The following is a 26,876-nucleotide window of genomic DNA, read 5'->3' as shown; positions in this document are numbered from 1 at the left end:
AATACTCATATCGCTCACTCCTTTCAACAATGCATATATCAAAAATCGTCAATTTTCAGTTCAGAATGCCCAAAAAATGTACTATATCCCAGCAAAAGCGACATATTTTAAACTTAATATTTACCCGCTACAGGGCAGAAAGTGTTGTTTTTGCATTTTGAAGAAAAGGTGTTGTTTAATTTTTTTTTTAATATACTTAATATTTTTCAAACGGAGAAAAAACATTCAGGTTTTACCTAAAATGATATGTTGCACAGTAAAAGTTTAATAAGTGGCTTGATATTTATTTTTAATCCATTATATCATATTTTCAAACATTAAAAACGATCTCCTGAAAAATCTAGTTTTTTGATATATGACGTCATTGTGCAACATATCATTTTAGGTAAAACCTGAATGTTTTTTCTCCGTTTGAAAAATATTAAGTATATTTAAAAAAAATAAACAACACCTTTTCTTCAAAATGCAAAAACAACACTTTCTGCCCTGTGGCGGATAAATATTAATACGCCGCCTTCGCTGGGATATAGTACATTATCTGGGCATTCCGAACTGAAAGTTTACAATTTTTGATATATGACGTTGTTGAAAGGAGTGAGCGATATGAGTATTTCAATTTAATGCTATTTTTGTAAGCCTGCTTATATAATTATACAAACATCGATTTGAAAAATATGTTTGATGTTCATAACGGCCTCTTAAATGATTTATACGTAAATATAACAACACAGTAAAAGTGTTTTATTAACATTCCTATAAAGTCATGTTTATATAGGTGTGTTTTTAAAATGAATCAGGACCTTTGAGCCCAGATTTTATTGCAACAAGATTTCATTGCAAAACATCCTGAGAGGGATTATTTTCATGGGATCGTAAATTCAACGTAATTGATGAGAAATCAAAATACAGTAAAACCTCAATATAACAGACTAATTGGAGAAAGGGGGTGTCCGTTAAAACTTAGAGTCGGTCATATAAAAATAGGTTTAAAATAAAGAAAATATTTTTTTTCGTATTTTTTTTTTGTAAAATTAGTACATAAATACTGTATTTACAAAACAAAAAAAAAATATATTTACTGTCTTCGGACACTCGTCGTGAAGTGATTTTGCTGTTTGATATCGACACGCTTGCTTTCGGTAATAATGCATCAAAAAAAGAATCAAGTTTTATTAGCACTTTTGAAGTTTGCTTTTTTTTAAAAATCAACTCTCTTAAATGACGAAATTGCGTAAAATGGATTTCAACTTCGTTATTTGTCCGTTATATCAGAAGTTCGTTAAATAGAGGTCCGTTATATTGTGGTTTTACTGTATAAATTCGATTCCTCAGTCTCAGGCCACGTCTTGATAGGACTGTAGACATGTTATTCCATTTAGTATGACATTCAGTATAAAGCAAATAAAAACTTTAGTATCCTGACTTTCAAGAAACGCCTGAGACATCACTATCTATCTTTGGAACCCTAACTGTCCATCATATAATTCTTACTTGGTTTTCTCTACTTCCCCTCAACTCCTTACCCGATCCTTCTTACTTTCCTTTCCCGGCCAATGAACGTATATTATGTAACAAATGTTTTATATATCAAATAAAATAAATAATAGAGAATATTCAATTAAAATGTATTATTGGCAGGGTTATACGAGTAAAAGGAATGAATAAAAATATGTTTTTAATATTACTTAATTCCCCTAGAATTCGAACCATGACCACCAGTACGATACGTGAATGCACTAAACACTGAATTACTGAAGCGACTTATTAGTTATACTGTACAAAGTTTACCTTTGTGTACAGACTTATCAACCAATTGTCACAGTGCCTTATACATAAATTATTTTATCAATAAAAAGAGTTTAAGCTTTAATTTAAATATTATATTAAATTTATTTATTATGTATTTATTTTGATTCCCCTGGGATCAAATCCGAGATGAATCGAATGCGCTAAAACTACATATAAACTTACGTATGAATTTTCAAATCCAAGACAGATTTTTCGAGTGTATTAAGTTGTATTTTATTAAAAAATACACATAAAATTTAATGTTGTGACAATTGTTTCGCCTATTTATGGCATTTTCAAATGAATGTGAAGATTAAATGGACTGACGATCCTTATATAGTCCTTATATTTCCATTTAATCTTTACATTCGTTTGAAAATGACATAACTAGGCGAAACAACTGTCACAATATTAATTTTCATATGGTTTTTTAATAAAATACAGCTTAGTAGACTCAAAAAATCTGCATTTGACTAAAAAATAATAAATAAATTAAAAAGGAGTTCTACAAATTAAACGCCAAATCAATAAAGACATATAAACTTACAATGATTAAAGAAAACACTTGTTTTTTACCACTTGAGTTTTATTATAGACTACATGTTTCAGAAGTTAAACTTCCATCATTCAGGTCTGTATAATAACTTACAGATATTATACAGACCTGAATGATGGAAGTTTAACTTCTGAAACATGTAGTCTATAATAAAACTCAAGTGGTAAAAAACAAGTGTTTTCTTTAATCATTATTACATATCTTACCACAAAGTTAATGCCGAAACAATAAATAAAACATATAAACTTCCTTAAAAACAATAAATAAATAAAAAATTCTCATACATTGTATTTTTATTGAATACATATTTTCAACCATACAATTTATGCAGAATAGTCTCCTAAACGTTTATATTTAAAATGCTTACAATGTTATATTGTCTTTATAATGTAAGTGGATACAGTTAGCTTAATACCTGCGGCGTGTCAACATACTTTATGGCGGATCAACATAAATACGGTGATTCAATTAAACCGAATAAATATAAACAGCTGGTGAGAAGACGGGTTTATTGACTTAGGTTCAAAATTCTACACGGAAAGTAGGAACCCAACTAATATCCATTCCCGTAAGAACTATTCAAGCCTATTACACAGTCAAGAAAGTGAATAATTTAAAAAAGAATGCCGCATTATTATTTAAATGTATTTTTGTTTTAAAATACAAATAAATTTACATTTTGTACGCTACGACTACTCATTTCTTGTAGGTACAATTAGATAGACTTTTGACTCGACTAGTTTTGTGGTTATCACTAAAATATTGATTGATATCACCAGAAATCAAATTTACGATAGTTTCAGAGAAAAATACAAATATTTTTTTCTAAAAAAATATCACATGTTATGCATTCAGTCCGAGGATCATGAGCTTAAAATGTATCAAGATAGTAAGGATGCTATTAAAATAACCTTTTGATTTTTTTAATGAACGCATAGAACGACAAAAAAACATTCATTAAAAGAAATACCCAAGTTGTGTCTGTTTAAAAATCACAAATCGATAATTTTAGGTAAGATAACTTGGTAATAAAATAATTGAATTATCGACGAATTAATATCGAGAATTTTTCCACCTTTTTATAAGCATCTGACTTTTTTACCCTTCGAGAGTGTTTCTGCTAGCATCTAGTCGATTAATTCTTGATTGAAACGTAAAAGGTAACTATTCATTTTAAAGGTAAATATTCAATAGTGTTACCAGTAAAAACTTTGACATTATAAACAGAAGACTGATATTATGACGTTGAAATGTTCAATAAATATTATTTATTATACATTGTGACCATGATTCATACCGATAGCGTGTTTGGTAGACCTCTATATAGGTTCTGATAACAAAGGATCACACTGCACTGCTTCATACCGCCTACATATAAAATATGTAAAATCTGTACAAGTTAAAAACAATAGCAAATTATAATGCAGTTCGACAGTAATGCTTGCATAACATGGCGAATGAGTTATTATTTATTAACAAACAGGTGTTGCTAGTTATTTATTGCTATTATATGGTTCTTAGTTGACTATCGGTCTAGCGAGAGATTAAAGATACGAAAATCCAGATAACGTAACATTCAACAACATAATAAAGCAATTATTTATATGCACATTATTAGAAAATTTATTGGTGAATACATTTATATCTTTGGTGCTAAATAATTGGTGGAGTAGTAGCCTTTGGACAATCTTTTGACAATTTATACAATTATTGTTCTACAAATGTCATGTCTCCTCGCAAAAATGTACCGACAGTTTCATGCTCTCTTTTGCGCGTTTTTATTTATCCTGCTACCTTTTTACTCAAAATGTGTAATTTAATAATCAGAACTGCTCGCTGTCAGGTGCGGACGAGTAAACAATGTAAGATATCATCGTGATATATTTAATGTTCTAATTTATGTGAGTATTTTTACTTTTTCTAGCTGAAAATAACCGACGAAAGTCACTATTATCTGCAAGTAAAAATTAATCTACTAGATGAGAAATATCGTTAATTAGTATTTTTTGTAATTGTTTATTTTATAAAAACAAAACAAAAATCCATAAATAAGGCGTAATACGATAATATTCTAGACGATATATCATATATTTATAAATTCTACTAAGATTTGAGACTCTAGTTACTAAAGTCTATAATCTTCTCTTATAGGAAGCCTACAGCTACTGCATGCAACTTGTGAATGTGTTGAGAAGCTTGTAATATCTTAATAAAGTATTTAAATATATATATATATATATATATATATATATATATATATATATATATATATATATATATATATATATATATATATATATATATATATATATATATATATATATATATATATATATATATGTATATATATAAATATATATATGTATATACATATATATATATATATATATATATATATATATATATATATATATATATATATATATATATATATATATATATATATATATATATATATATATATATATACATATATATATATATATATATATATATATATATATATTTATATATATATATATATATATATATATATATATATATATTAAATATATATTAATTTTATTAAATTAAAATGTTTTAATAGATAAAATTATGAGAGGTTTTTTTATAAAACTTTTACCTATGCACATTTAGCAAAAACAAATAATTATTGAGTCATGGAAACTTGGATATTAACATACTTGTATGTTTTTATGTCCACTAGATATGAAATTGTTATTTATCGAAAATACTTCAAACTAAAATATTGCATAAGAGTCGCTACTGTTGATTAGATTGTTTTTTCTAAGTTTTGTTTTATTTAATTATGCATATTTAGGCACCCGTTTCAGTAGTCAGAGTGGCAACAACTTGGTTGAGTATCGTTTTCAAGTCGTTGGATAGGTACTTGACCTTTTAAACCACAAAACAAATTTTAAACACATTCAAGCAACTTGTCATATTAAGCTTCGCAAAAAAACGACGGTTGAGTGGACAATAATAACATTCTATAGACCACAACCACCCAGAAAGCGAGATCTTATCGGATGCTAATTCAATTATTTGCGATTCAAGGATCGATAAACATTAAATTCAATGCATCTCTGTACTGTTGCAATCCACATATTAAGATGGTAGCCAAGCGTCGGCGTCGGAGTACAAATCTGATAGGTAGATGCGTAAAATTTCTATTTCCTCTGAAAAATATTAATTTTTAATTGATTTTATATTTCGTAAAATTACTTATAACCCTTATCCACACCCAATGGTGCATAGGGCACTGCATCGAATCGACGCAGTGTTATCTTGATCATTACTTACATGAAGGCAAGGTGATCACTCTTACGCATCAGGAACCAGTCCAGGGTAATATTAAATAAATATTACAATGTACAAACCACAAATATTTATTTTCACCCCCCCTGGGAATCGAACCCGGGACCTCCAGCACGGCAGCTAAACACGCTGACCATTACACCACGGAGGCGGACAAATTTTGTAAAATAAAAGCAAATAATTGTCATAATTATCAAATATTTAATATTGTTTATTACTAGTTCAGCTAATAATTTTTCGCTGCAAGTAGGAACCTACGATTGACAAATTTATGTCATACTATATTTAAACCAGTCTTTACGCCATTTATTACGATTAAAGAAATCCTAATAAGAGAATAAATAATATGAATTAGATACTCGATACAATTTGTTGTAACATAATCAATAAATAAACTAAAAAGTCATTAATATTTGGATGCATTACCTTTAAAAATCTTTGCATTTTCACCATATTCCCATACAGATTAATTTCAAATAGAACACTTTCGTTCTAAAGCCGCAGAATATTGAACTTTCTTGTGAACAAAAATCTGAAATGTATTTGTCTACTCTCGAAAGCAAAAAAAAAACATTTAAAGTGCTTATTAATATGATCATTTTCGAGTCATTAATATAAAAGTTTCCTTAATGTGAGGTCAAATATACGAAAGCTCTCCTCTTAAAATGGCCAAACAATACTGAATTATTATACTGTCATAGTTGTGAAGATTTGAAATTCAAAGGAGAATCTCGATAGTGCACCGGCATTTTTTACAAATTGGTTGTTAAATTTAATATACACGATGTGAAATGCTTAGTCGTAGAAATTAATATTAACGTTACATTATTTTGATACAGAATTTTCTATTAACGGATCCAATATCGTTAAGAACGATGCAATAACAGGTCATATTATATAATCATTATTAACTTATTAGTAGTACAAAACACGATCTCGTACATACACCGATCGGGGCATCAATTACATACGGAATTTAACTGATTTTATTAGTAAATATCAAATGATAAAAAAACAAATATTCGTCAATTCGGGTTATGTCTGGGTGTGGTCTCGTGGTTAGTGTCGCGGACTCCTGAGTCAATTTTCTGGGTTCAAACCCACTCTATCACAATTTGACGCCTATTTTAATAATGAGCTGTAAAGGCTTAAAAAATGAATTTGAAATATTAAAAAAGTCATTCATTTTAACTTCTTGACCATACAAATCGACAATCCGTTTAATAATGCATTACAAATAAAAATACAAAAGTAAGGATAAAATTATCTACACTTAATATTTAAGACGTTTACTTCTGTATGAAATTGATACCCAGATGCGCTTAGTAAAATACGAATTGTAATGTATAATAACAATAGTGATTATCGGTCCTCAGGTCGACCAAAAACGCATGTGATCAACATTTTGTTGTTAGTGTGTGAAAAGTTATTTGGTGGGGATGTGTAGTATTGTTTGCATGCTGCCGTAGTTATTATTCTGGGAAAGAGACCGCTAGACAAAAATCCCTGTGAGTGGTTATATGCTAACATTACTAACATTTTTGTAATAAAAAAGTATATATAATACGTAATAATATCTGTTCCTTGGAAAATCGATTAATTCTTAATTAATTCTATGAAACAAATGCATTTGAAATCCTTGTGCGTTACAAAGTCGCATTCGGTTATTTATGGCAGAAAGTTAATTAATTAAAGGTGATGTAAATTTTCTAAAAACAGGTTCTATTATTCAAAAGTTGCTTGAAGGCAGATAATTCTACGGCACACAGAGTATGAAGCTTTCCGTACACATCTAAAGAATCTTTAACATAAGCTTGAATTCCTTACACAAATAAAAAAAATGTGTAGATGAGTTAGTTTGAAAAGCAAATAAATATTTGTAACAACAATGGTACCCGCAAGATATACGGTTCCTACACCCGCGATGACACATCAAATGTTTTTTACTGATAAATTTTCTTTGAATCTTTCAAGGATCAACACCCTTTCTCAATAGCTAGATTAGGTTTTGTTTTTTATGCAATGTTTATTTTATATGAGTATTATTATTCTATAAAACATCACGCTCCGTTCAAAGAATAATATATTCAGCCGAGTAGAGATGCATATCTGATGAATAAAATACAATAAAACCACGACGTTTTTTTATATTTTATTATTACGAGGATTCAATATTTTCTTAAATTCTGTAAGCACAATAAAGATACCATCGTTTATACAAAAATCAAAGCTTTCTCGGGTTTTACGATGAATTGATGTTAGCGATTACGTGTTGGGACAAGGAAAACAATATTATTCGCTTAGTGGATGGATACTAGGTATATCAATCATAAATTCTAGTAAATGTGTTTGTACTTAGCGTATTCAGTTATTGCTACTAAGTACTCGGTGGATCAGCTAAAATAATTAGACGGACAAGTTACTGCCACGGTTTGATGGATCCTCACCTTTGCTCGGGTTGTATATACCACCAAAGTACTGGCCGGCAGTAATGGCGTCTGAAATGTAACTCGAGAGTAGGACTGAGTGTGGTTTTCATCTATTTCTCGATATACACTCCGTTGAGTAATGGTGCGAGGTGTCAAACGGCTTTCTCTTGCGGTGGGCGGCTATATCTTCCGCACTTGCTGATGTTGATATGAGAATTTACCGCACTTAACGGCTCTGGGAATGCTTCGTGATTATTACACCCGTAGGTACTGCGGCTATGAGTCTAAAAGTGTAATACAGGACTCCGCTGGTTACTTTCTCCATACGGAGTGGGTGGGTCACGCTCATTTCTTCCGCGGTTTGTGTCACCGTAAAACCATTTCCAAAATGATGCGTCGTAAATTACCTCAAGTTTCTTCTCACTTTCGTTTTCGTAATAGATTTCAATTGATGAGTAAAAACGGTTCTTTAAGGTGGCATGGACATGTGGAGCGAACGGATAGCGAGATAATGACTAAGAAAGTATTTTTGGCGAATGTAAGCGGGAGAACAGTACAAGGTTTTGGCATTATCAGATCAATCAGAACCTTGAATCTGGTGGTATCAAAAGTCTGCGTTATCGGAGGGCATGCATGACTAGATATATGGATATGAAGGAAGCGACGAGCAGTGGCGAGCCCAGAAAATTTATTAGGATAGGCAGTAGTAATAGATAGTAGCGTAAACTGGTACTTCTTACTAGGGTAGGCAGTAGAGGTAGGTAGTAGAGTTGGTAAATTAAGTACTACTTAGCAAGGTAGGGCAGGTACTGGTTGCGTTTTAATATGTCACGCAGTTAGGATAGGCACTGCTTTTCTGCCTATATGGAATGCACGCCCCTGGCGAAGAGTTTATGTCAGGATAGAAGAGTGCAGCGTTGCATCCTCTATCCCTACCCCAGCGGAGAAACTGCATGATGGTAGTAGTAGTAGTAAAAACAGGATGGAATTCCTTTTTATAAAACGCTGAGACCCAAATATGACCATGATTGAACAAAGCGCGCAATGTAAACCGAAATCCAATATTAAAAGGCGAGTATGGTCTTTTTTTCTTATTTTTTTCGGGTTCCATCGGTTCAGACGGTTACCAATTAGCAATACGTTACTTTCTGGGCCGCCTCCCAGTGCGGGCTTTTCGGCAACAACCCGGACCACGTGTTTCGGTTAATGCAAATCTGCTTACTTTTAAGTTTGCTCCGTTAATGATACGTCAACTGCGTTGTTTAACTTTTGGTACAATTAATTAGACGGCTCGTTCGAATCAAATGTCTAGTACAGCGGTTCCCAAACTCTTTTGTCCCACGGACCCTTATTCATAATCATGTAATCACAAGAACCCTGGGTGAAAAACTACGTAAATACATAATAGAAAAATTACAACTTTAATGTCTTGAATGGTAGGAATTGAATGGTACAATTTATTTGATGAATTATTTATAAATAGTGACGTAAACATCGCTATTTACTGAAAATCATCAAATCAATTAATTAAATAAGATTTATAAAATATAAATAAAACATTTGGTTGAAGAAGTATTTTCTGTCTGTACGGTATCTTACTCCAGATTAAAAATAATATGAAGAACGAGGAAGATGGCATTATTAACCGTTGATAAAATTTGTTTTTAAATTGGCTTAACAAAACTGTGTCACGATTTTTTTAAATTAAATCCTACAAGAATCCCCTGATGTTATTCAGAGACCCACACAAAATTTTATTTTCCACGGACCCTCTGAAATATCCCGGGGAACCCTTTGGGGCCCGTAAAAACCACTTTGGAACCACTGGTCTAGTTGATTCCCATGTTGCAGGATCGCGAGTGTCCAGTGAGCAGAGACTATAATACATAGCTGGAAGCACTTTCTTGCACGCCACAAATCTTGTAAGTACAAGTCGAAATAGTTCATATCGATCGATGTTGCGGAGGGAATGACAAAGGCAAGTGACGGGGAAGAGGCTGCAGAGGTAGATACAAGATCTCGCCGGAGATATAATGGAATAGATCCTCGATTGAGATAGTCACCCACACTGTCTGGGTACCTAAGTGAAATTTGTTCATGATTTATGTTTCGAGTAGGTACTGCATGCGCGGAATACGCTCCACCCCCTAGTACAGGAAACTCGTCATCCGTGTGCAACTATTGGTTCGAACCATACCGGAAACAATACATTTAAATCTTGTCATTCAAAAAAAATACCCTTTAATCAGTGATTTTCTGACAAAGAGAAATACAGAGAAGCACAAGTGCACACAGCGATCCATGGAAAGATCCATACTTGGTTTAAGACTGATGAATAAAATTAAAAAAATGAAGATACCAGGATAAGGACCAAAATAGAGGATATCATAGATCGCGTGACAAAACTCAAATAGCAATGAGCAGGATGTATTGCAAGACAGGACCCCACAAGATGAATCCCAATTTTTTTACGATGGAGACCTTGGGAGAATAAAAGAGGCGACGGAAGACCCCAAAAGAGATGGTCCGATGACATAGTCACTTTGGAGGGTAGAAACTGGATGGGATTATAGTCATGGCTCCAGTTTTGTAAGTCAGTTCACCTCATGGATATCCCGAAGGTCACTATCAAAACCTTTAAGCCGGCAGATTCACAACTTTGAAATACATATAACACAAGTATGTGTACAATTATTTTGAAATTAAAGCTCACAGTTTTTTTTCTTTAACAAATAAGGATGAATAATGTTGAACGAAAATGTGGTAAGAATCCTTTGTGCTCAGAGCCAAAGGAGTTTCTCGAGATTCAGCCTTCTCAAAAGATTCCACACGCATGACTGTCAGCTGAACAATTTACTGCGACGTGTGGGGTGCGGGTAGGGCGCGGGGGCGCAGGGGGCAGCCACACATCCGCGTGTTTAATTTTCAATTAAGATTGTAATTTGCGATTCATTCTTTGGTCCGATGTTCGAATTCTCTGCCTCGTCACCGCATCAGCGAGGATGGACGCAGAACGGGGCGAAGCTGCCGAAGAATAATCAAAACCTGATCTAGTGGGCCGTGGCGAAAAATGAAAAATCAAATTATAAGGATTCTTTTTTGACATCTCAACATTAATTATGAAGAATATGGAAGTCTGGATATTTACAGGGCTTGCAACATGTCTTAGGCTGGTTAAGCGATCACTTTACACACGTGCAACATTCACCGTTGGTAGAATGGTAAATGTTGTACCAGAAATAAAAACTCAACGGAAGAGGATACGATTTTTACCAAAAAATGGATTTTTGAACTGAGTCAAATTATGGGGATTATTTTTTGACATCTCAACATAGATGATGAAGAATATGGAAGTTATGAAGTAATAACTTTATATAAGTGCAACACTCACCACTCTAACAACGATTGACAACAACACTACATTTTTTTTGGAACTATTACAAATATCATCAATCTCGTGACAATGTAGATGTGGGTTTACTCTTTGGTTGGATAGGGAAAGCTTTTATTTAGCAGAGACCCTTTTTATTTGGATGTATGCAAGATCCCAATCGGATTATTTTACATATTGAGAAACGCTCGAAAACATGATTTAAAATTTGACCAGTATTTGGATACATTCTAAATGATATGAAGATTCATTCATTCATAGCTCTGGTCAAATTCGATTAACGAACGATATTCATATCTCGCCACTGATCAATGTGACATAGTTTATTCAGATTACCTTTCCAGATAAATTTCCATACAGCATAGTCTACTTTGAGAAGATACGTGCTTTGCTGATTTCCGTTGAATAAAACAAATCGGGGTCATGCGTAAGTCAGATAATTCAACTCAAACTGCTAATGTATGACATGCCAAAGTAGAACAACGTAGAAGTTCTCTTGCACGTTTTTACTATAAATATTTCTCTGGCATTGATAAGACGGCAGACATGCAGCGTCCTTCTATTTCATCTCACCAATTGATGTCTGTAGTGAAATTATAGTAATTCAAGCACGATGTTTCGAAATTGGATCATATATATGTATATTATAGAACTTACAAGAATTTAAGTAGTGTGATTCATCATGGATAAAATAGGTGAATGTTACACGTGTGTAAAATGATCACTAAAACCAACCTATGACGGTCGTAAGACTTCCATATTCTTCTTCATCTATGTTGAAATGTCAAAAATGAATATCCATCTATTCCTGTTACAATCGTCTTAGTAAAAATGCTAACAATAAAATATAGGTTTATTAATACAATAAGCAATTGATTGCCATTTTTTGAGAATGATTAGAATACGAGATATTTTATTTATTTATTTTAACTTCATGTACAAAAAATAAATAAGTTTATTGGCGGGCTCATTACTAAAAATCGATATCTTAAAAACAACACAAAAAAGACTAGTAATATTGGTCAAAACGTTTGATACATTATACAGCTGTTTGCAATTAGATGGTAGATAGTACTTGAACATTAAGAAAAAAAAACATAAATTACAAATCGATGATAATAAGGAAGGAAAAAGGGGTTAAGGAAGGAGGAAGAGGGAAAAAGTAAGGGATGGGGTTTGATGGACAGTTAGGATTCTAATGATAAATTGTAATGTCTCAGACTTTCATTATGAAATAAATGTAACTTGCAAATTGATTGGAAGGTATTTTAATTTTTCCACGATTTTCGTCATATTATATTGTAAATTTAACAGTAATGTGACGCTTGTGAACAAATTGATTCTTTCTCTTAGTCGTAATAGTTAAACGTCTTTTTACACCGAATCTCTGATTATATCACAACGTCAAACACCTTTCTTTAATCAATTAGATATTCAACAACTAAAGGAAGCATACTGTCAAAGTTTTGATATGGTTAAACTGAAAATATACCGTGACAAGTTAACATTGAGGAGGAACTTAACGCCGGTTTTATTTTTTCCTTTATTTATTATCGGCTTGTCGGAACAATTTCCATAGTTGCTAACACTAAATTCACTGCAACAGATACATGCACATTGTTCAAGATTACGTTTTCCGTTAGTAAATAACCTGTTTACCTGAGGTTTAAAACAAATGAACATAAGACAGCCTTGAAATCGCAAAACTATTATTTATTATTTACACAGGTTTTAAGTTTTCAGGCTTCTAATAAATTTTAAATAATATAATAAAAGCAAAATGGGTTAAAACTTATCTGCAACGTACTTCTTTTGGAATATTTTAACTGGGAATATCTTTTTTTAAATAAATTTAAAGAAAATACTGCTTTTGACAGTTGTTTCAATTACGTAATAAGAATTTAACATCGATTTAGATGAAATGTTTAATGTTTATTACATACGAGTATAATATAATTTTCTCTATGATTCTGAATGCTGGACGATGAATAACATCTACTCTAGGCAACTAGAAACTGCTGAAATGCGAATGCTTAGATGGTCAGCTGGAGTGTTCCTTAGAGATAAAATAAAGAGTTCATAAAATAAAGAATTCATGGAAGCTCGGGTCTAACTGATATCATAACTGATATAATAGTAAGGTAGTAGAAAGGCAATTACGATGGTATGGGCACATAGGACATAGAGAACCTTAACATATTGTAAACAAGGCGGTCGCCATGGATCTTTCTCGAAAGACATCGAGAAAAAGACCAAAAAATTAATGGATGCTACTGAAAGATAACATGATTCGAAGGCATGATCTAGGTGACGTTGTATATGATCAAAAGACCTACATCTGAGGACGGGGAAATCTGGCCCTAACAGTTTACAAAGGCGATAAGTTTACAGTTTACAAAGGGATGGAACAAGGAAGAAGATAAAATATAGATTACTCACCTTTAAAATGCAGCGGCCCTTCGCCTCGTTCTCAGGTACGGACACATTGTAGAACGACTGATCGAAGATCGGTTCGTTGTCGTTGACGTCGTGGATGGTGACGAGAATAGTCGCAGTGGACGAGAGGGGTGGTCGGCCCCCGTCGCGAGCCACCACCGTCAGGCGGGGCGCAGCCTCCGTCTCGCAGTCCACGCGGCCGCGGGTGCTCACCAGCCCCGAGCGGGGGTCGATGGCGAACCACGCCGCTCCGGGACCGCCCCCTTCCAGGGAGTACTGCAACGCGGAGTTGGCACCCTCATCCCTGTCGGTCGCTTGTACGCGGAGCACAGCTGTGCCTGGCTCAGCCAGTTCAGGCACGCTAGCCTCGTATACCCTGCGGGAAAATTCTGGAGCGTTGTCGTTGACGTCTGTAACCTTCAGCTCTATGGTCTTAGAGGCGTGCAAAGGTGGAGATCCTGTATCTGTAGCTACCACATCCAAGGTGTACTTGGGCTGTTCCTCTCTATCTAACGGTAACGACACTATCACGAGGTATATTATGTTATCACGCGTTGTCAGACCGAATCTCCCATCTCCCCCCGACAGGGTGACGTTTACATTAGAATATTCCGCTTTCGAATCGGGATCGTTTACGGATATCCTCGCTACGAACTCCCCCGGTTGAGCGGACTCCGAGATTTTCGGCGTAGCGTCGTCGCTTAGAAAGATCACGTTGATAGTCGGTTGGTTATCGTTCACGTCAGTCACTCTGATAGACACGAACGCCGTCGTTTCGAGCGGTTGCAACCCTCTATCCCGAGCTACGACCACCAGTTCGTGCAACTCCTTCGTTTCGAAGTCTAACACCTTATTGACCGCGATGAGCCCCGTCTCGGAGTCTATTCGGAACATTTCCGCGCGGTCACTCTGACGGCGATTGATGGCGTACTCGATCTGACCATTCATTCCGGCATCCGCGTCTGTCGCGTAAACGCGCAATACGTTAGTCCCTACAGTTGCGTTTTCGGGGATAGTCGCGGAATAGCTACTCTGATTGAATATCGGTTGATTATCGTTTACATCTTGAATTGTGATATTGACGGTCATTCTCCCTCGCAGGGGAGGACTTCCGCCGTCCAGAGCTTCTATCACTAAACTGTATGCCGAGGTAGTTTCCCTATCCAAAAATCCATTTATCTGTAAATCGAGATACAGTACACCGTCTCTCTCTCGGTGTGACGACAGTCTGAAAGCGTTGTCTGTGTTTCCGGACACGATGTTATATCTTTGCGTATTGTACGCGCCTAGATCCGCGTCTCTGGCCGGATTCAGAGTTCTCTTGACATCCCTCGGGGTGTTTTCCGGGAACTCCACGTGCATGATCGGAGAAGGAAAGGTAGGAGCGTTGTCGTTTTCGTCCTGAACTCTCACGACCACCTTGACGTTGTCCCCGCTCAGAGGTATAGCCACGAGCGAGTAAGAGGAGCGGGTTTCGCGGTCGAGCGGCACTTTGGTTTTGATCTCGCCCGTGGTCTGGTCGATGGCCAGGTCGGAGTCCACGGCGCTGCCGGGCACGGGCACGATGAGGTAGGGCGGGCCGCTGTGCGCGGCGTGCTCTCCGTCCCCTATGTAGCCCACGCGCGTGCCCACGGGGGCGCCCTCGGACACCTCGAGCTCCCGCACGTGCTCGCCGCGGCCCCCGGGCAGCCCCAGCAGCGGGGCCAGCAGCAGGGCGGCTACCCACCACATGCCCCCCATCCTAGCCTTCGCTATCACCTTTTCTTCTGTTCGGCTACCATTGTTAGTCCACGGTTCTGAAAATTTAAACAAAATTCATTACAATTTATAATAATTTAAAAATTAAATAAAATTCATTAGCAATCTATTATTCCATTTAATAAATAAAATTAAAAAACCTGTTTCGGTTTTTTTGCCGTATTTAACTAAAGCTTTAAATTTACAATGTTTTAGAGTTTCCAGTCCAATTGACAACTAGCGGTTCCCACGAGTAGAACAAGCTCTAAACAAAGTTCGTATATTTATCACACATCAAATTTGGCTAACGATGAATATGGGGGTTTGGATATTATGTCAACTCGACATTGTCAGCGCTAAAATCATGCAACATTGTCAGTCGACAATTTCGAACAATTATCTTAAACTTGAGCTTTGATCTTTCCCATTTCCCCATTTACTCCCTTCCGTCCTCTTTCACGTATTTTCACAAATATAGAATTTTATTATTATAACAGTACAAGTACATATTTTGTATTACGCTTTTATGTGTATTATTTGATGTAATTATTCTTCTAAATTTCCAAATAAAATATTTAAAAAAATGGATTTCCATACAATTTACGTTATTAAAAAAAAAGTAATCTCATCGACTTCTGTGAAGAGTTTATTTTTCGTAAGCGATTACAGTAAGGTTGTTTGTTGTAATGCTGTGTATGAACAGGTTGACAGTAAAAATATATTTCTAGCGACGTAAAATTCCAGTTCTCAGCGCATAGTATTCGCGGAGTGACGGATAACGTGCGAGGGGATAAGGACTCATCACTAGACAATTAAGAGACGCGGTGGCAATTAGAACATAAAGTTCATGTATGGAATTGCGAGAGTTTCTGCCATTCCACTGCCAGGGATACATCTGATAAGAGATACCTTGTTAAATCTCGAGATATGTCGAAACATGTGTGTTAACAAGGATAATTGCTCGATTCAAAGACACTTCGTGGCCATAAACTGTAATTTAATTCTTTGCACTAAGAAGGCTGACACTGCGATGTCCCGTCACTATGTCCTTACGAGAAATTAAAAAAATACTGTGGAACCCCGGAAATCTGAACTAATTGGGGATGTGGCCTGTTCGGATTTGGAAAAGTTCGGATTAGCCGAGAATTTTGTATAACAGTACATACATAGTATTTCACACTACAGTAGTTACTTTGTACGCTCCGCCTAATATTCAACATACGCACGCGTACGAATCTATGTAAATCATTATAGACTTTCAAGTTACCAACCCATCATATATGAGTAGTAATACGGGTACAGTACTGTATACTTAAATTTTTCAATAATTTTAAAACAAAAATAGATTAGATATAATAATTTAATGTAATAAGAAATGTATTATTTTTTGATTCGGCATTAACTTTGTGGAATGACTTGTTGATTATTTTTTAAAAATTAAACACTTGAATATACCACTTAATGAGTTTTATTTATAAATACGACTAGTTTCGAAAACATACCGATGTTTTTTCATCTTCCGGTAAAAATAAAAACTGATTTGATTGTTTTAATTTTTACCAAGGGATGAATACATGTGTAAGTTTTTGAAACTAGTCAACTCACTAAGTGATAAAACTCATTAAGTGATATATTCAAGTTTTTAATTTAAAAAAAATTATAAGAAATTTGTAAAATAATAATCATTCTTTACAAACAATTTTTGCCTCATACACGCCGATTATTTCCAAGTATTTCAAATTTGTAGGGCGCAGTGTTACCTTGATTGTTAATGGCAAAGTGATCAGCCCCACGCTTTAGGTACCAGTCTATGGTAGTATCAAATATTACGCTGAAAAATCTTTTTTTTTTATTTCGACATCCCTAGTAATTGAACCCGGAACATCTAGTATATTATCCAAACGCGCTTACTACTACACTATAAAGGCGGACATATTTAAAAGAAGTGTCTATTTAAATTAAAAAATATATTTTAAAGCATATCCATATACATATGTACAACCGGGTCCGGACAGATAAACATAAGTCATAATAAAAAGTTTCAATGTGTTGGGTGGAATGTCTGGTATAAATTCCTGAGAATACATAACTTTGATTACAAAGAATGCTATGGGTACGAGTATCCTGATTTAAACCCTTATATCAAAATGAAATAAAGAACTTTCCATTAAACCAAGAAGTTTAAGAAAAATTTCTATAAAATGTCGTATTTAAAGAATTTTCAATGAAATTTAGTGCTTTAAAAACTTTTATAAACCAAGTGGTCAAAGAACTTTCAATGACAACAAAAAATAATAAAACCATGTAAAAGTATAAAGAAACACGATTGTAACAAAATAATAAAAAAAACTTATACAAAAAGAAATTAACTTACTTATATAATTGTAGTAAAAAATACAAAAAACACTATTGCATACAGTTTAACAAATAAAAATAATACTGTTTTTACTCGTATATTCTTGAAAGTTCTTACAAACGTTTTTACAAATAATAGAAAAGTATTATTTTTTCGTGCCAAAAAAACCTCTTTCATGAAAAAAAAACTTTTACAAATGCTTCAAATGTGAATGAAAAAAATAGCGGATGTGAATTTAAAGAATTTAAATGAATGAATTATTTTTAAAACATAATTTGCGCCCTTGAGGTGGATGATTGAGTAAATGGCGCTATATAAATAATCCAAATTTATTTTTATTATTACAAAATACTCATTTCCTTATTAAATATTCAAACAATTGTCTTTTGCATTTCTTACACTTTTGATGCATGACTAGGTTTATATTATTTTTAAATCCATTTTATTAAATTTATATAATTTAAATTAATTGTTAAATTATCCCAAACTTGGCTTTTATACCCGACAGTTCACCCCACGTGGAAGTTATTGCGAAGCAACGTGCGCTGTATTGTTTGACAGGTAGCTTTGTAAAGGCCAGAAAGTATAGAAAGCTCCTCAAACTAACTCAAAAGCTTCCCGTTGGCGCCACTAAAAGCTTAAATTTGATACGGCTATTATTCTTGAAGCTTTCGTTAGCGAACTTATTACTTTTTAACAAATTCAGAACAAATATTTATTTACAGGTAAATAGGAATATCTTTAGCATGTAAAATTGGTTGAAATATTATATTTTTAATCATTATTATCATCTGTAATCTAAAAACTACGGAGTTATTAAATTTATGATTTTGTAAGAATGTTTGAATTACCAACTATAATAAGTTGGTAAGTCAATTGAATATTCTTTAATAATATTATTTAAAACAATTATGAATTAATTGTTAGAAAAATACAAATAATGTTTATATGAATCCTAAATAATACCTTATTTCCATATTTATTTTCTTTTATATAATTAAATAATCTTTAAATAATTTATTTTGTTGGAAACATCAAGTATCCAAGTACCTACTACATGTTATACCCATTGCTTATTTCTCAAGTACGTTTTTTCTACTCCATGTAATACATATTACCCATTTCTCAAGTACGTTTTACCTACTCCATATAATACCTATTACCCATTTCTCTAGTACGTTTAACCTACTACATAAAATACCTATACTCATTTCTCAGACATGCTTTACCAACCGCATGTAATACCTATTACCCATTTCTCAGGTATGTTTTACCTAGTGCATGTAATACATATTACCCATTTCTCAGGTATGTTTTACCTAGTGCATGTAATACATATTACCCATTTCTCAAGTACGTTTTACCTACTCCATATAATACCTATTACCCATTTCTCAAGCACGTTTCACATATTTCATGTAATCCCTATTACTTATTTCTCAGGTACGTTATTCATTTATTTAATATACAAAACGAATAAAATTGAAAACGAACATGTTTAATGTTAATATCGTTTAAAAAGATATGAATATTTATCTTATTTTTTATACCAAAAGCATGAAATCAATAACAAATTTATTTGCAAATATCAGATTTTATTAAAATACAAGACATTTAAGTATTTTTTAATGGTTTAAGATGGAAAATTTTAAATAAACACTGTAAAATGAGCCATATATGGTTTATAACGATTGATTTCTTTTTTGCGCCAATACTACCTATTTGTAATAACAATATCGATAGCAAAATTTGAATGATAGGGATCTAAACTTATCTAGACTTAGAAATGTATTTATTCCTCACATTAATGTGTATGAAACCGGTGAAAAAATATAGGTAACAGACAAGCGTATATCTATTGTGTGTTACGTAGACACAATGCGTACCTACAACGTGTCTTTGAAGGATTTCAAATTGGTTAGGACAGGTAATCTTTGAGCGGTTATTAAGTATATTTTCGGAGCGACCAGGTATAAGTCGACCGGAGTTTTTTCGAGGGATAGGCCTAGTTCGAGGGACGAACCTCCGAAATAATGATCTTCAAGACAATCCTGCTACAGAATGGACCAAATTAGCCAGCATCCCGACCCGGGCCCTACCTGGATTTAATATAAATAATTTGTTTATCGGTGAGCGAAAATTTGTTTTTAGAGTAGCTAAGTATGGTATATCTCGATCAAATTTGAACTTTTTAATGAGATACAATTTGAGGGCACGTACGACCTTACTAGCAAAATATAAAAAGTGAATGAAAAAGCGAAGAAATAATTTTTAATTAAAGTATGGAGCAGTACATTTTCTTTATTTAACATTATTTTAATGGCGTTTTGTTTTTACTTATTTAACAAAGGTACGCTGAAAATAAAATGAAATATTAGTCTAAAAAAATAATTTTCTTACTTTTTCACAATTTTATCAATTTATCGTTGAATTATTACAAAAATTGATTCTCAAAAATAAATATTGCATTATATGTATGTATTAATTTTTAAACTGTTTTTATAATTTTTGTCGGCTTAAGGCGAATGCATGGGTTTTAGTCGATATTTTTTAAAATATTTTATTTTAATTTATGAACTAAATTTATAATTAACATATTTCAAAGCCTTAAGCAAGTCTGTATTATTTAAAGATAACGCTTTAACCTAATATTTCCATTAAACCAATTATATATTTTTTAATATAAAAAAACAAGCAGATAAGCTAAATGCTTAATTTATTTTCTGCTAAAGGTGTACAAGTATTACGTTGACTTCGTAAAACAATACTGTTTTTTTTTTAAGTAGTATCAACACACTTTTAATAATACATACCTACGCGATATGTTATACACAAATATATATGTTGTTGAATATTATCATAGATTTCTAGTTATACGTAAAAAATGCATTTTTTATATTTATCTAAAACTGCCGCCTGAAGATCAATTTAAATCCCATTAAATAGTTGGAACACAAATGGAAAAGATATCAATATAATATTTGGAATGTCACCGGTCTGAATTTATTGAAAAAGCGAGTATTAAAATTTACTTAATTATATATTAATATTAAATGAATACATAATCATTGATTACTAGTCAATGGAATTGGGAATATGCGGTCGACGTGGAATTATTTAATGCCTCGTATTATGGTTACACAAACACCGCCAGATAAATTTCATATTATATTGTACCACCGGCCAAGAATTCAAAATGAAATATTCAAATATAAAGTAATTTTTGTATTTTATTCGTTGATTTTCAGCGCTGTTCAGATTATATTACAGTACTGGCTGTTTCCGGGCACACATTACTATGGCTCAGTCTGGTAAAATAGAAAATAAGTAAAATATACAACACACATTTTTAATACGTATATGTCATTATCCTTGTGAAGCAATGAATATTATTATATATATATATTAAAATCATGATATATTAAAAATCCACGGAAAAACAATACTACCGAAAATGTTAAAAACATTACAAATCTTAAGGAAATTTACGATTTTGAACCAACGAATAAAAACACTAAAATTCATATGTAATCGGTGAATAACTGTAAGAGATTTTAGATTTTGAGCGAACGAATGTGCAGATTTTTAATGATAAAGTAAAAAGTAAGTTTACTAATTAGTTGAATAAGGCAATAACATTTTCTAAGGTATTTTATGATTAAGACACAATTTATTAATGTAGTAAATAGTAACATGAGATTATCTCCAGAAAATAATTGTAATTTAAACATTTATTTTGAACGGAGTAAAGATTATTTTTTGGGGACTAGAATTCCTGCCCGTACATAAGTAATATAATATTTACGAATTTAATTTTTTTTTTCGTCCAAGTGACTCTGAAATCTAGCTACGGGTTATGCAATACCGCTTATCATGACCCTACTCAAGCTTCAACTTTTTAAGTTTCACAGCCTATGCCTAACGTGAGTGGATTTACTCTTTATGTTTAAAGTTACTATAATTTCATGTAATTCATGAGTGAAAATTCTAGGCAAAAACACTCGCTTATTTAATTTGAAAATACTTTTTTTTTATAATTGCGTAGAATATCTATAAAATAGATTAAATGAAATGAAAAAAAGAAACAATGAGATAGTAAAATGAATAAACTTTTAGGCATTTTGGTTTACTTGTACCGTATTATTTGACAGATTCTAGATCAAATTCTATTTAAAGTGATATTTAAAAAAGTTTTATAAATATGATCAAAACATTATGTAAAATGTGCATTTCTTACTACATGTTACTTAAATGATAGAATTTTCAATTAAAATTACACGTGATTAATGTAATGGTATTTACCTAGTGCAATTTAATTTTATAATGGATACAACAAATTGACTGCCCAATCAATGGAAGGAAAGACAGAATTTTCGTCTATTTTTAAATAATAAATCTGTTTTACCATTTAATTAAACATATAATAAGGCTTCAGAAAACGACGTTTGAAATATTAAACCATTAATTAGTATTATCGAAACACTCCAGCGAAAATGGTATGGCTTTCAGACTACTTAGATATCGGAATATGCTAATGAACGAATGCACATAAATATGTTGGTAATAGGTATATGCATAGTACATATGTATAATATTATGACATGTATATTTATGTTGATATTGGTCCGATCAGGTAGACATGCCATCAGTACAAAGTTATGGCCCATGGGGCATTGCACTATGCAATAGTATCTCTATTAAACTGTGAATAAGTTTTTTCCCCTAAACTGATGTATGTATTGGTTATATTATTTCCACACAGTAGGTTGGTTTTGTGAAATTGTCACTAAATATTTATTGTGTCCCGTCCGAAATAAATAAATATCGAATAAAAATAATATATCTCCAGTTTAAAACAAAGCTAGTATAAAAAAAGTGGAAATTTCAAATGCTGTACCGTCACGATAATCATTTTCCACTCGAAATGTTGTAAGATTGGATATAGAGAGATTATTACAAGAAATATATGAGATTCTTTCACAAACTGTATTTAATTCCCCGATTTGCATAGAAAAGTAATATAAAACAGGATTCAATAACAATAATAATAAATCCACCGATTGTTTTTGTTTTAATTGTCATATTATTTCCAGAATTCTCTTACGAAACGTTAATGCGAAGATGTATTTTAGACTCGATGGTTGACAATGTTCTAACGACTGATTTCTAATTGCTTGAAATGTCGACTTAATAGTGAAATAACCGTCCTCCCTTTTTACAAGATATAAATATTGTGATTTTAACTTAATTCCCTGGTAAATGGGTTTTTGCATATATTAATAAAATTATTAGATAAAAATAAATGACATTAATTTTTTTTAAATAATTATTTAGGTTTTAATGTCAAACCATATTCATTAGCCCATTTACAAACTATTTCAATAAAATAAAATTATTTTTCTTAATATTTACGTACATTTTTGGGTAGGTTAACAACATTGGAACAGGTATGTATGTATAACTGATCAACGTCCTATCAAAAATTCTATAAAAATGTATTATTAATTTCTTAGTTATTTATTTAAGATATTTGTGCGCATTTTATAAACATTATAAAATAAAACGGAAACGTTGTTATCAACAACTTTTATCTTTATTACATTTTTCAAAATATTCATTGCACCTTGTCATCTTCGGGGATGGATATGTTCATGGTCAACTCTGAAGATGACAAAGTGCTTGTCGAAATTGGATGGAAAAAGTACCAAAAATTAATGTTGCTAAAAACAACGTTTGAGTTTTATCTTATAAAATATTAACATTCCGGAGCTTTTAAAAAAAGCTTTTTTAAAACAATCGATTTGGTTTGATAGACGGGTGAATAGGTATTTCGATTCAATCATTTTTATTTTTCAATGATAAGCGCGTTAGCCTACCGCACACGAGCTTTGGGTTCAAATAAATATTTTAGATTTTTTCACTGTTGATCTAATTACATCCTAAACTGATCCCTACAGTGCAGATCTGATCACCTTGCCTTCGTGTGATTAACCAGTTACCACTATATCAACCCGATGTGATAGAGTGCCTTATGCAGTATCTGATAACGGAAGAAGTTTAAAAATTAAAATCACAATATATTTTTATTGTGTTTTTTCACTACTTGATTATATTTCATGAATATGGGTACTCCTAAACTAAGGCAATATTACTAACATTATATTAGAGCTTTTGTATATTTTTATTGAAATATAATTCTTGAAGTATAGACAAAATAAGTTATCTATTACCACAAAGAAACATTAAAAAATAGTATCATAAATATTTAAGTAATGCAGTTATTATTTCAATAATTTGAAGGTGATTTCTTATTTACTTTTTTTTAATGAAAAATAAATACATATTTGTGTTTTTATTATTTACACAAATATTTCAATTTCATACTATTTCTGTGAGTCTAAGCTGCTCATTATTAGAAATAGGTGTCAAATTGTGGTAGAGTGGGCTCGAACCGAGAAACTCTGACTTAAAAGTCCGCCACACTAACCACGGAACCACAGCCCAATACGATTTTGTTTGAGGTTACGAAAAAAATATGGCGTTGAATTTTCCTCACACCCTAATAGAGGAAAATTAAAAATTACACGTTTTATATCTGAGTTTGTGGGTAGGTATTTCTGAGTTTGTCGGTAGGTATTTCTGAGTTTGTCGATAGGTATTTCTGAGTTTGCGGGTAGGTATTTCTGAGTTTGCGGGTAGGTATCTCTGAGTTTGGTTTGGATGCCAGTAGCCCGGAGTGGCCGAGGCATAATCTCTGGTGGAATTTCGAATTCATTATACATTCGGAAAGTCTAAGGTCCGATTTATGGTGAAATAAAAATATCTCTTCCGATTCGAGATAACAAAACCTGATCCCAAAACGTCGTATGTGAAATACTTTGCATGCTATTCTGAGATCGATAAAGATCTGATGAATGTTTATTTAACTTTAATTAGTTTTTCGTACCTATGGCTATTGTTGTGTTCGGGGTACTATTATATATTCATAATTTAAATCAGATATACGGGTCCTATTCCCAGTCAGAGCAAAATGAATATTGTATTTTTATTCCTTTTTTATAACATTTTACTATGCAACTTAGGTTATTCTTCCCTACGGACGTTTTAATGTCCTTTTTCGTTATTAATTGTATTAAAAAACAATTCCATATGCACTATTACATCTACGGATAAGTGACATATCATTAAAACTTCGAATAAAATTAATCACAATTGAATTGTGAAAACAGTTTTTTTATTAAGTTATACACACCAAGAAACCGTGGAAGGTAAACATTGTTTTTGAGAGTAATAATGAATGCTGGACAAACTTTCATTTACGCTTTGTTTTTATTGAGTTTCTGATGTTATGTAAACATTTTCTCAACACTAAGATGGTATATTGATCCCTGTTTATTGATCGAAATATAATATTCGGGTTTGCCAGTGACTGCAGAACACTGTATCGGGCCAGCCGAGTTCGTCGTGCCCAACGTGTATATAAACAGATCAACTCTCCCGCGCCGCAGATTGCTTTTTTATTGTTCAACCTGTTCTTTTAATTACACATTAGGTATCCGACGGCTATAAAGAATAAGACGATCAATTCCGAGAACATTACGGAGTTCTAAGGGAGGCAATCACCGAAACAGTTTTAATTTCGTTTCAATTAAATATAGGCATATGAAAGATTGGCGAGAATGCGACAGCTGATAAAGAGGTTCTTGCGTTGATACATAGAATGCAGATTATTCCCGGGTTCTGCATTCTATGTAGGTCTATAGGGAACGTCGGCAAGAGTATCGGAGTATCGGGATAACAGAACGGCGAGAGGGTGTCTGTCAGTCAGGCGCAGCCCTCTGAAGGTCCTCACTCACAGTCGGCACACGTACCTTATTCAATATCACCACTGGCACTGTCACTAGTTTCCTAAACACAAAATGTCACAGGCCGAGCCTTCACCACTTGGAGAGCACTCGCGCGGCTTGCGGCGGCTGCGCGCGCGTCGCCGCCACAAAAACACGGAAGCTCCTCGGGGACGAGAGTCGGGCAGGAGGGACCACTCTCGGGCGAGTCGGGGGCGCAGCTCCCGGGGCTGTTCACCCCGACACGGCAGTATCGCGCGACGAGAGAACTGTTTGCAATGTCCGCCGGAGGTTGTGGCGGGTCACGGTACGCGCACTTCACTCGAGCATTCCAGCGAGACTGCGGAGCGCGGGCGGCTGGCTCGAGGAACAGGTTCTCCCCCTCTCCCCCCTCCCCTGACCCCGCCGCCCGCCCCGGACACCTCCCCGGCGCGGGAACTTTGAATTCTCTGTTGCACTTGCCCCGCGCAGGTATGCGGCCGCGCGCAGCGATTTTTTCGCAGAACCCAGCCTCAAATATCTGGAAGGTTGCAACTAACTGAGTTAACTCAATGGATATATTTAATTGGTCTAATTAAAATGGGACGCTGTAGTGATACCTAGCATTTTTCAGCTAGTGGTGACTTTCTTCGAAAAGGAGACATCGACGCGCAAGATTTAAAACCTATTTTGTTCATGAATCGATTGCGCTGATTTCGATAAAATAATACGTTGCTCAATCTACGTCCTACAATGCAATAATATAAATTTTTAATTCAAATTAATATTATTACATGTTACTAGTACTTTTCAGCTAGTGGTGACTTTCTTCAACAACAAAAAAAGAGACATCGACGTGCGAGATTTCAAACCTATTTTGTTAATGAATCGCTTGCGCTGATTTCTACAAAATAAAACGTCGTTGAATCTACGTCGTATAGTGCTATATATTATCGATATAATTTATAAATTCAAGTCAATATTATTACATATTAAGGTGATACCTATCATTTTTCAGCTAGTGGTGACATTCTTCGAAAAG

The 26,876-nt window shown here is 33.3% G+C and overlaps 1 protein-coding gene across 1 annotated transcript in view; it reads right to left on the bottom strand.

Moving 5' to 3' along the window:
• Positions 1-26,197, bottom strand: part of ds (dachsous cadherin-related 1) — a 370,365-nt gene extending 344,168 nt beyond the window's left edge. Inside the window, exons 1-2 of the mRNA XM_088277154.1 lie at positions 25,883-26,197; positions 13,922-15,714 (exon numbers count right to left, since the gene is read on the bottom strand). Of these exons, the coding sequence (XP_088133280.1) occupies positions 13,922-15,658 (1,737 nt within the window). The 5' untranslated portion in view covers positions 15,659-15,714; positions 25,883-26,197. The remainder of the gene's footprint in view (positions 1-13,921; positions 15,715-25,882) is intronic.
• Positions 26,198-26,876: the final 679 nt, after the last annotated feature.

The sequence above is a fragment of the Brachycentrus maculatus genome, unplaced genomic scaffold (genome assembly GCF_059751285.1).
Source record: "Brachycentrus maculatus isolate JH-2025_06_01 unplaced genomic scaffold, ASM5975128v1 h1tg000039l, whole genome shotgun sequence".
Classification (NCBI taxonomy): domain Eukaryota; kingdom Metazoa; phylum Arthropoda; class Insecta; order Trichoptera; family Brachycentridae; genus Brachycentrus; species Brachycentrus maculatus.
The sequence above is the reverse complement of the archived record's forward strand: the minus strand, read 5'-3'. Positions and strand labels throughout refer to the sequence as shown.